The sequence below is a fragment of the Rhynchophorus ferrugineus genome, unplaced genomic scaffold (genome assembly GCF_030347505.1).
Source record: "Rhynchophorus ferrugineus isolate W39M unplaced genomic scaffold, kcgeb_rfMv2 rfM11, whole genome shotgun sequence".
NCBI lineage: Eukaryota > Metazoa > Arthropoda > Insecta > Coleoptera > Curculionidae > Rhynchophorus > Rhynchophorus ferrugineus.
Window position 1 is genome coordinate 12,108,102 of NW_027472590.1, and position 12,779 is coordinate 12,120,880.

At 32.6% G+C, this 12,779-nt stretch overlaps 1 protein-coding gene across 1 annotated transcript; it reads right to left on the minus strand.

The window, feature by feature from the left end:
• Window positions 1-401: 401 nt before the first annotated feature.
• On the minus strand, window positions 402-6,767 carry LOC143204474 (putative inorganic phosphate cotransporter). Its single transcript, XM_076417021.1, has 9 exons — window positions 6,547-6,767; window positions 3,790-3,929; window positions 3,588-3,735; window positions 3,358-3,525; window positions 3,077-3,300; window positions 1,548-1,697; window positions 1,357-1,489; window positions 1,054-1,298; window positions 402-663 (listed from the first exon to the last, which is right to left on the minus strand). The coding sequence occupies exons 1-9, from the start codon at window positions 6,650-6,652 to the stop codon at window positions 520-522; spliced, it is 1,458 nt and encodes a 485-aa protein (XP_076273136.1). The 5' UTR covers window positions 6,653-6,767; the 3' UTR covers window positions 402-519.
• Between the last annotated feature and the right edge of the window lie 6,012 nt (window positions 6,768-12,779).

Genomic DNA, 12,779 nt, shown 5'->3' on the forward strand with positions numbered 1-12,779 from the left:
ATTAAAGTACTTCCTTCATTGAACATCTCAGCATAATTTTTAAAGGCTTTATTATAGATATTCTTTTAAGTATTTTACAAATTATTAAAAATATTCTTTTGAATAATTTCCTCAGCTCTGAATCATAATGTACCTCGTTTTATTTGTACGTATATATACAACAATTTTTTCTACTCTATATTGAATTACTAAATCTCTTGTATCATCAAAATCACAGCTATTGTCAGCTACCGTGGGAATCAGAATAATTGACATGACAGAACTGAAACAACGACTAATTTTCTTCCCATAAAGAAAGAGTCTCAATCTAATAACACAAGAGGGGATTTTAGAGTACAAAATTATTATATAGCTTCCAAGGACGTTATTATTCATAAGAGAAATTTAAACTCGACATTAAATTACATTTTTCATATCACAGCATAAGTATGTAATTAAACATACACTCTAATACAAAATTAAATAAATATTTATAACTACTTCATATAACAGAAGTTACTATTTCTTAAATAAACGGCTTCATGCTTCTGTGGTATCTTCATTCGACTCTTCTTTGTCCCACGGCTGAGGTTTTCCCGATCCAAAGATGATAAATGCCAAAGCACAGAAGGTATTTACTCCAGCTGATAGTAAAAATACGTAGCGCCATTGTATTATATTAGTCTGAAATAAAATAATACTTATAATAATATAAACCAAGACTATTGTTAATGCTTTTAATCGTTAGTTAATAATGATGACAAACTGTATGCCTAATGGGTGCCACATTCGCTGATGATGGAGCAAATGTGCATTCCAATGCGAGTGTTTTTATCATGTTATCGCTATGGGTTTATCATTAGTGAAAATAGCGGATTAACTAGTGATATCAAGACTATGCTTTAGATCGAAATTATGCTAAGGTCTAGAAATTAGCCAAGAAGGGCATGCACATTTTGGAAACTTTTCTGTGGCAGTGGCATTAAATATTAGTAAACTGAATTATATAGTAAGTATTCACATGCAGTGACTTAATAAGTGTCCAGGAATTAAATGAAGCAACTATTAAATTACCTCATCAGAAACTATAAGTTGGACTATCAGAGGTGCTAAAGCACCAGCAACTTGCGAGGCTGCATTACATATTCCCATTACGCTACCGGCATGATTTGGTGACAGATCCATATGGTTAATTGCGAATCCAGAGAAACAAGCTCCGTTAAATCCTACTGCGATTATCAATAATATAACGGCCTGCGTATTATTTCCGGCTTCAGTGTATCCAAGACAAATTAAAGCTACTGCGGGCACGAGCAATCCTAAAACCAAATTAACCATATTTAAATATAGTAACATTAAAAGACAGTTAATACTAACCGATGCTATTAAAGAATTTCCTAGAAAAACTCCTTTTCAAGATCCCCTTGTTCACCAAAGCGTCAGAAATAATACCAAAAACGAAACTTAGTATCCACAAAGTTAAGTATGGTATCGAAGAGAGCAAACTATTCTGTAACATAACTTACAATATATAGTTTCGGTTTTGGGTTTCGAAGTTTATTTATTACCTTTTTGATGTTAAAGTGCATAACATAATTCATGTAGGTGGGGATTTGAGTTACCAAAGTCCAGAAACAGTAGTTGTTTCCTGTTTGTGCTAAGAGGAGTGCCCATACAGGAAAAGAGCTTAAAATGCCTTTCCATGGCGTTTTTTCATGCTGAAATGAAGAAGTGCTTCAATCACATTATATATACAGAATAATATATACATATACATAATTATTCGGTTCTTAAGACAGTTTATGTTTATATCGCCATCATCATCATAAGCCCATAGCTAGCCGCAACAGTTCTAGTATGGGACAATATTAGTTTTCTAATCTATTTCCAGATCTCTCTCTTTTGTCTTGATCGATGTCTTTTTTTTAGATCTGTTAACTGTTTCATGCACAGAATATTGTAAGGGATTTTTTCAGTTTTTATTTGACAGGTATATCTAAACCGATACTTCATCTCTGGATTTTTTCATCAATTGATTTCTGCGTCTCAATGACATGAGGTATTCATTTCATTATGTTCGTAGAGAAAAACATGTAAAATGTTCCATAAATATTGCATTTAAAAGATTTAAAACTTATTGGTCTCGTACTGTAACAATGTCCAATTCTTTGAGCTACCCAAAAGAATTGATAAAAGTAGGGTTCGAAGGTGCTGGATTGGTCTTTAATGGAACATTTTGTATTTCCCACGTACAGAATTTTAGAGACGGAAAATCTGCTGCAGTTGACTTGCACTAGATGGCATTGAGATTTGCCATACTTGTATTTACCAATTATCAGTTGTCAATACTTTTATAGTTCCTTTATTAAATTTATATCCCTATGACTATGGCTTAACTATATCGTGAACGATGGTCGAAGCCTCAATGTCTCTATCAGCGAAGATATTCACCTCATTATATTGAAGTACCTGTGACTTTTAAATACTTACCACATAATTCTATGCTAGTATTAGTATAATATAAAACAATAAATAAAACAAGGTAACTTTTTTGTGAATATAGAGTGAATTCCAAACTATTAAGACAATAACCGTCGGTTAACATGGCCTTTCCAGACGTCTTAATCACTGTCTTCAGCATTCTTGGAAAGAAATAATTGAAATATATTGAAAAATAAAACACGCGAACTTATAGAACAACCAACTATATATAGGTTTTATGCTATATATAGGATAATATTGTTAAATTTAGATATTTTGGAGATTTACAACAGATGATATATATATATATATATATATATATATATTAGTGTTTATATTGTTTGTCACTTGTAGAAATATTGATTTTCATACAGCTGATAAAAAGGCCTTAGTCAAATGGACATTAAATAAGATTGAAATATTAATTGGTGTTGGTCCATGAACCACCGTTTGAGCATCAATCACTTTTTTATAATACTTACGTTCCCAAAAAGTATATTTAATGAAGATATTTACACAAAACACCAAAATGCTATAAAATGTTCTTAAATTACATTGAAACATATCATTTTTGCCACCTATTTAAAGGCCAAATTAATTAAACAGTAATAGTTACCTTCGCTGTGGTTTCTGTCTTGCCTAAACTGCTTTCAATATATTTCTTTTCTTCCATGCTGATACTTGGATGATCATCCGGACTGTCATAACCTAAGAAACCCATCAGAAAACACCATAGGAACCCTAAGCCACCAAACACGTAGAAAACCATGGGCCAACCATACCAACTAGCAGATATTACTCCTGTTATCAGCATTGAGAATACAGTACCCAATTTTCCAGCTAAAACATTTGAGTTCCTTTAATTACTCTGCGATTGGAAACATTGTGAGGAAGTACCTGCAAAAACGGCTGAACCCAATCTAGCTCTTTCTTCTATTGGAACCCATTGACACAACAAATAAGCAAATGATGGGAATATGAAACCCTGCGAAAGTCCTTGCAAGATCCTGCTTACTATAACTCCAGTTGATCCAAAATACGCTGCGGTTATAGGCATCAGAATAACTGAAATGTTATGTTGATGATGATTGATGAGTAATTAAGATAATAAATGACGTGTTTCTTACATAAAACTGACTGCATTATAGCACTTCCGATCAAAAACCATTTGGGTCCATATTTCTTGGCCATCCAAGCAGCGAATAGTTGGGGAACGATATATCCCCAGAAGAACGATGATAGAATTACATTTTTGTTGGTCCATTCCGGATACGTCTAAAGAATATTTAATGAATGATATTAGTTTCAAGTTTGCGAGTTAACCCTTACCGGAATATCAGGATTGATGCTTGTTTTTGGGTCAGTCATAGCTACAATTCCAACTGATAAGGTAACGCGAAAACCAAAGGCCAGGAAACCCAACATAAAGTAAATGAATACTTGCAAATGACGAATTCCAATTTTGGGTACTGAAAATCAAGAATTAAGATAAAATTATAGATAATTTTGTGATAACACAAGAAGGTTTTTGATCTATCTACAGATTAAAAGAACTATAATGCCATCAGAAAATTCTTGTCGCTTTTTCCAGCTATTAAAATGATGCATTTGAACGGTCACTCGAGTTTAAATAGTAGCTAAAACATTGTGGAAACTAAATATATAGAATAAAGTGGTGGCAGAACGATACGACTTGAATTTTTTATTCATATGTTGAGAACAAGCAAGTGGTTTATAATTCAGGCGTTTTGAATAGAGTAGATCAAGGAATATAACTGAAATTATATTGGAAGGAGACCGTTGTGAGTGAATTGTGAATTATCACAGCATTATTGTTAATATTCGTAAGATAAATAGTAGTAATAATTCGCAATAATAGATACAAAATATGACGAAATCTTGAAATAATACGAACGGAAAAGATTAAAATAAAAGTGATTATATTATATGATTAAAGAACAATGAATATGGAGTTGGATAAGTAGCATATTCTGCTGTATTTTGATTTGCTAAATTTAAAAATAACAATTAAATGCACAATAACTTTTTCGGAGAATTTTAAATTGTTGTATACATCAACGTGCTACGGAAATTCGTAAATTGAGTGAATTGTTTTTCGTGTAAAGGTATAATATAATATCTTCCTAGGAATCAATTTTTTAAATCAGTACTTAATTTTTTTCCACCTACTTCTAGAATTGGTTATGTATTTCTTTAATGAAATTCAGATTTAGAAATCGCTTGAATGAAGCAATTCTGCGAATTATTGCTGGCTTGTAGGATGATATTTGTAGGGATGCTCCAAGTTTCTCTTAAAAGGGAAAAGTTAAAGTAACTAATTTTATGAGCCCCCAATCGATTTCTTGTAAATGCAATCATAGCTCTTTGTACAACAATTTAGAATGAAAATGTTATTAAAAAAATAGTCATATTTTTACTATTTCTTTCAAAAAAACGTTTATCCATTATATACCACAAAAACCACAGCTAATAAGAATGTTTGTTTGTTATAGATTATGATCCTTATTTGGTTAGATCAGCTTGCTTTTGTATATTATGTACTTTTTGAATCCACTGGTGATATGAATGAAACATATCACCAGTGGATGCTACTAAACTATGCAATAGAAACAGAATCGCCATTTCTCTATAATGACAAAAATACAAATCTTAATGTCTTTCTGGAAAAGAAAAAAGATTTTTCTTTCGAACGGAATCCTAATTCAACATATATTGGTTGGATAACTTCATGAAGTGACGTGAAGGCAAGATCTTGGAGGAATAATGCATATATAATTCCTCATAATAAATTGTATTTCTAGCATAGTTAATCTTCTTTTTTTTAAATTCTTTATTTAAAAGATAAAGAATCGTCCAGATATTCAGCGTGGTGAAAAATCCCATAAATCGAAAAGAAATTAAATGGTCATAACTGTCCCAAATAAATTTTAGAATTAATATCATAGACAAGAAGAGCGAGGAAGAAATAGCATTACTCCAGGGCTCAACAAAATAAAATTAAGTTGAATACCTTACACCCCAACTCAGGCATGAAATTAAATAATTAAAAAATAACTCCATGAGTGAATTTCTGCCTGATCTCGCTAATAATACTAGTGCTGAATATTTGTGTGAACAGCTACCAGAAGCTTAATAGGACCTATCATGCAAACGCCTCTGATAAAATATGAGGTTGGAACCTGGGCCTGGTTGGATAATCAGAACAAGGTTACAAAATTTCCGTATTACCTCGAGAGGGTGTTTCAACTCCATGCGATGGATGACGTTAAGTCATTACCCTGCATCATTAACAGGAAGGAATGAAGATTCCATTTATCACTTTAATTAAAGTTAGAGCAAAAGAGGCTCCTGGTTTTAACCGTATTACCATTAAATACTAATATAACCTCCAGGAAGGGCACTAATTAAGATCATCAACCTAATAAATGCTTCACTTATTCGATTAATTACCAGTAGCTATCACTACGTAACCAACGAGGAACTGCACGATGACATGGAAATCAAATGGATTTGCGAAGTTATCTAAGATTTCGCCTTAAAACATAAAAGAAAATGACTAAATTGTACTAAAGTGTAAACTGCTGGACAGCACGCAGGAAATCAGAAGATTGAAGCGAACCAAACCATACGAACTTATATAAAGTGCATACCTTTAGTGTAAACTATAGCTAAAGTTATTATAATTTCATTATTGAGGTATACATATTGATGTATTTATCTCACACTCGTATTATTTGTAAATTATTCCAAGTCCATATGTAGTAATAAATTAATTTATAATTAAGATTGTACTAAGTATATCTAATAAAGATGTTATCAAAACAAACCTATCTCAAAGAACCTATAAAATATTGAGAATGCGGAATTTAATAAGTAGAGTCCTTGATAGTATAAGCAGACATCGTATTAACAAATCATGAAAATTCAATATTCTAATAAAAACATGAACAAAACGCTATGAATGAATTCAAACACCTAATTCTTAATAACTAAAATACTTTAATAATAAACTTTTGTTATTGCTAAAAATATACGAAAAACTGTCAGTTATTAGTTACTAAATACCTGTTTTAACCCAATTTTCATCTCCATTTTCGAACTGATATACTAGCTTTTGATTAACCTCAGTATAACTGTAATTATCATTTTTATCTTCGTTGGATTTGGTCATTTTACGGAATGAAAAATTACTGTTATCGTTATATTTCCGTTCAAACTAACTATAATAGTAACATTCCACTTATATTTATAATGCTAGAACCATATGTCCTTATGCTGTGTATGCCTTTGTGGGAAAACATTGGTTTTGTCTATGCTGGAAATATGTATTTAAGATTTATAAGAGCCACTTTCTATGATACATAAGTGAAACACAATATAGCGTCGCGTTATTTGTCTCATTGTTCTTTCAAGTCCTCTTAATCCGACTTGACGCGTTATCACTTTTTCGCATATTTCCGATGAAATTTTTCCATGGAAAAAAATTAATTTTTTTTTAAATAAAAACAAAGTTCATTCATTTGATTTTTTAGAGCTTATCAATATTAACGTTATACTTGCTCAGGGATCTTCTGAATATATTCATATCTAGAATGTATCAGTTTGTTGCCGTAATGCAACCTATTAATATAGTTGATGATCTGTTATGCCTATAAATTATCAGTAATATGTGAGAAAATTGGTCGTTGGGCTTAAAAGTCGTTGGTCGTGATTATCATGAAATTGTTTTTATATCAAAGTTCATCAATAAATTAATATTGAATATATACAAGGCGTAGATAAAGCAACAATTGTGAATAAGTGTAGATAATACTACGCGTAGGTATTACTTAGTTTATATAATAAGTCTTGCAGTTCATATTTCAGCACATTTATAGGTTAAATGATTTGTTTTGCGATTGTTACAACAAGCGATCGGTGAAATTTGTCATTACATAAAAATATATGTAAGCATAAATTGGGTGCATTTTTGTCTAGGTCGCGTCTAGGACGGCAGAGCTAGAACGTTAAGAATTAGTCGAATGAAACTAGTAGGACCAAAAATAGTAACTAAAAGTACACGTTTAAAACAGTCGATAGTAAATAGTAACAAAATCAGTCGGACCGAAAATAGCGACTGAAACTGTTACTAGTAAAAAGTAATAAAATCAGTCGAACCATAAATTGCGACTGAAACAGTCGAAAGTAAAAAGTAATCAATTAGTAAACAGTCAATAGTCAATTTCAGTTGAAAGTTCCCAACACTACAAAATATGGAAAAACACCATCGGCGAAGAGTGGGCTAAATCCAAAGTTAACAGAGACAGATACATTTAAAATGATTGTGACCAGAAAACATAAATCCACCCCGGCAAAAGTGATAGTAGGACTAAATGCTCATGTGCATAATATATTTTACAGTACAGCGCAAGCTCCATAAAGATAACACTCATAGAAGGACTGCCATTATGGAATTTTTTATAACGGAAACCTCTAATGAAGTGGCACAACGATCATAAAACCTAGACGCTTGATGATTGGAAGAATGAGGTATGGTCCGATGAACTATTGTGTAAATTATTTCTTACAAACGGCCGGGTTTATGTATGGAGAACCTCAAGGGAAGCCTATGATTCAAACTGATTGATTCCTACAGTCAGCACGGGGAGGTTCTGTTATAATTTGGGTGGCAATATCATGGTATTAGTTAGTCCTCTCATTCATATCACTGGCCGAATTACTGTGAATCAATATTTCGACATCCTGAATGTTGAAGTTCTTTCTATGAGTAGCATATTGCTGCTGAACACTGTCATTATTCCAAGATGATAATGCACCCATACTTACCATTAAACATTTTCGGTTTTTCAGGTTTGAGGAGCATTAGAATATCATCAAACATTTGCTCTGGCTAGTACATTTTTTGGTAACATCTTTATTATGTTAGATATGCTTAGTACAATATTAACTATAAATAAATTTATTACTACATTTCAATTGTACTTGGATTAATTCGCAAGCAAGACGAGTGCGAGAAAATACATCAATATGTATTCCTCAATTATAAAATTGTAATAATTTAAGCTATAGTTTCTTCTATATATTGAATCTTCTGATTTTCCGCGCGTTATCCGGTAGTTGTATTGCTTCCACGTTAGTATGATTTAGATTTTTTTTCGTGTTGTAATGCGATATATTGGATAACATGGCAAATCTATTTGATTTTCAGGTCATCGTGCAGTTCTTGGTGGGTTACGTAGCGATATGGCCAGTACAACTGTCGAACCTAAACATAATTGAACCGTGACAAGTTTTAGAGCAGAGCGTGTGTAGTAGATTTCCATATCTAACATTATTAAAGAAATGTGTATGATATGTTTTGGTACAAGAATGGGACAACATTCCGTTGATAAATATTCGAATCTATTCCGCAAAACTTTGTAGTTGATTTTGGAAAGACTTAAGCTTAAAGAACCTAACAACCTTTGCTACTATCGGCCATATTTAAAAAATTTGAAAATTATAGATAAATTATATATAAATACCACAATACCGAGAATATTAATATTTTTTAATTATGTTTGCATTTCGAAACTTTATTCTTTTTTAATTGTATAATTGGATGATTGTATCATTTGTGTTAAACATCTCTAGAGGTCTGCGAACAACAAGTACAACATCTGAATTGCACAATGGATGGTAAATCAATTCTAAGGGTATTTTTCGTCAGATGTTTATTTTAACCATTGAAAATTGTTTTGAATTTAAATATGTGATTCTAGCAAAAAGCAATTTGAATTAAAACAATATTTTTCGTGTTCAGTGTTCGAAGAAAATTCGATACAGTATATGACTTGAAGTTAACTGAAAAAATAACCCACGAGTGATTCGCCAAGGTAGCAGAACCCCTTATTTATCTTTGCGTTAATAAAATTATGATATGACATTTTTTATAAATTGAACGCAGACCACTATATAAAGACAATTATAACTTTATATTTAAGAGCACATTGAGAAATTCTTATTTTTTCCTTGTTACGAACAAGCAATACATATAAATTGTACTGCGTTATATACGTGTATTTGATTACATTTGAATTTTGATTGCGGGTAAAACGATGATAGTATTTTTTTTTCAAACAGTAAAGTTATTTATAATATTCTTGATAGTATCTGTAGTTACAAGGAGTTACAGTACAGAATTCCATGAGTGTACTAGGGGATATTTTTCAATAATAAGTATTTGTGAAGCTGTAGGAACCTGAAAATGGGATAATATTTCTTAAACAGTATTACTTTAATAAGATTATATATATATATATATATATATATATATATATATATATATATAAACAAAATAAATATCAATAAAATTATTTCAATGGTTACACACTTCAAGGCTTTTTTGAACTTATGTATTTTGTTGTACGGGCTGCACTTGGGTTGGTTCTCTTCAGTGAATCACCATATGATATACGATATATTTCGTTTTGTTATTAGAACAAATAAAGATGATGATTTTCCGACATGTGACCACGCCACTTCAGACCGTAAAAGACAAGATTCAAACCTCAAGGTCTGACTTTGTGATTTCTTAATTGCCATGGTGATTACAAGATCAATCGGAAATTGAATTCATTTAAATTCTGATGGTACTTAGGTTGGGATCTTCGGAATGAGAACTTCCTCATAAGGGAACTTGCCTTTGATTTTCGTCACATGAGTCACATTGATCATCAGTTTTCTTAGCGGTAAACGACGTCTTTCAGTGCTTGGTTTTTTGGCGGTTAAACATGATGACTACCTAGCCAACCTTTAATTTTAAATTATGCGGTGGTCAGTCAGTCAAATTAAAGAAGTTTTAAGTTAGGTTAGATAGATGGTAGCTTCGTATATGTTTGTTTTACAGTCAATACATTTGAATAAATGCAGAGTAACAACGATTTTATTCTGAATTACGACGTTTAAGTCATCCACATCTTGGCTTTTAGTCACCAAAATGTCTTGCTTATTCAGTTATTAGTTATAATATATGATTTGTTCGGGAATACTTTGTTGAAGGCCTATTTTCCCAGTAATTTATGTTTAACTTTTGGTTGGTTGTGGCAAATTAAACCAATGACTTTTTTGTAGTTTCTCACATCCTGGTCCCATCCACCATTGGGCACTGACGTAATTTGCTCTGATTGGTATTTAACGTGTAATGGCGTATATATGTATCTCAGAGAAGTCGAGCCAAATCTCATTAAACCTTAGCAGGGTATAAGGAGCATCAGAAACGCCTCACGTATTTAATGGATGTCTCCTATATGATAAACATGGATCACAACATGGATAGATGTATGTCGGCTCTTCCAAATCTATCCATGCTTATTCCAAATGCTCTGAACAAATAATGTCACACATTATGCAACAATGAACTTTTTAATCAGAGAAATCCGCAAGGTCAACTCACTCGCAGTTTTACATAATATCTGTTTCATTTGCACAATAACATGAAATACTGCTGAATATCCTACAAGGTACAAAACAAACAACAACGAAATTACTATATTATAACATATATTTGTTCACGTTTTCCATGCCTATTAAATTTAAATCTAAGCTAACAAAGCGAGGCTGGCGTAATAACTGAATAATTGCGTTCAGAAGTTACTGATAAGATTTTTTTTGTTTACGAATTGATTTTTGGGTTTTTTAACTATATAATGTGTATACGCTTAAATCAAAACGCATCATGCAAGGTATTTAGGAGGATTTAGTTGGTAGGTTCTTATTTAATCTTTTTGTCATCAGCTGACATGCATACATTTCTTTTTGACAACAAACATGTAAATTTTTATTGGACTATTGGATTTTCATGATATGTTAATACGTCGTCTACCTATACTGTCAAGGCCTTTACTATTAAATACCGCATTCCCAATTATTTTATACGTTATATTTTTATAATCTTATTTGAGATAGACTCTTTGTTTGTCGAACTATTTTGAAAAACCTGTTCTTTAGATTAGTGTTTTTTATTTTATTATTATTGGCTTTTTCTATTCTTTTAACATTCTAAATAATAGCCTTAGTCCGATTTCATAACTTTTGACTACGCAGTGATCTTTAATCTCTCTCTATTTAACACTTATATGATAAGTGAACTTATATTAACCACAGCACTGAAAATGCGTTTAATCTTCGTTTCACTGTTATTGGAACTATTATATTTATTTAGTATAGGAACTGCTAGATACTTAGATATATATTGCTTTAGCTATTGTTAAAAAGCAAGAGTAATAGTAGCACTTTCAAATCCTGATATTTCACAACTGTCCAAAAATATTACAAAATTTATACGACATATATAGAAATAATAATAATAATATCAAGTTCCGACTGTTCCGACAGATCAGACTGTAACAATATCCAGGACTTCCAGGTCCGATAAGTACTTAGCCTCACTTAGCCTACTATCGCAAACGAAATTTACTATAGTGTAGTACATTCTCGTAGAGGGCTACTGTTTTCAGCCGAATAGGGCGCGTAGTTTTGTTTTGACCGGGTCTGGAAGGGGGGTATTCTCGGATTTTAGAAAAATGGAAACAGATCAATATCGATCGGTGATTCGATTCTTGTTTTTGGAAGGGAACTTGCGCAGCGAAATCAAAAAGCGCTTGGATGTTGTATACAGTAACTCTTCTCCTTCGATGGCGGCCATCAAGAATTTGTTTAACGAGATTCAGCGTGATCGCACGTCGTTTTTTAAGGAGCCACGCCGAGGTGGTGTAGATAACATGACAAACATCTACGATCTCGAAATGGCAGACTGCCGATGGAACGTTCGCGAGATAACTGAGACAGTAAGCATCTCAAAAGACCATTGGTTATATTCCGCTTGAAATTTGGGTCATGCGAAAGCTGTCGGCGGGACGGGTGCCGCGTTTGCTCACTCCGGACCACAAGCGCTACCGTGAGACCACTTCAGAGCAACATTTGACACTGTTTAAGCGCAATTCGAAGGGATTTTTGCATCATTTCGTGACCGTTGACAAGACATTGATGCAGTGGGATACACCAGAGACCAAGTAACAGTCGAAACAATGGACGTCACCCGGCAAACCCGCTCCGAAGAGGTCGAAGACTGTGCTATCGACCGGAAACGTGATGGCCACCGTTTTCTAGGATTCATAAGGTGTGATCCATATCTATTACCTGGAGAAGGGCAAAACTGACACGGAGCTATTCTATGTCAAATTATTAGGACAATTCGACGTCAAATTGCAGAAGAAACGGCCTCATTTGGCGAAAAAAAAGTGTTTCCCCACCATGAC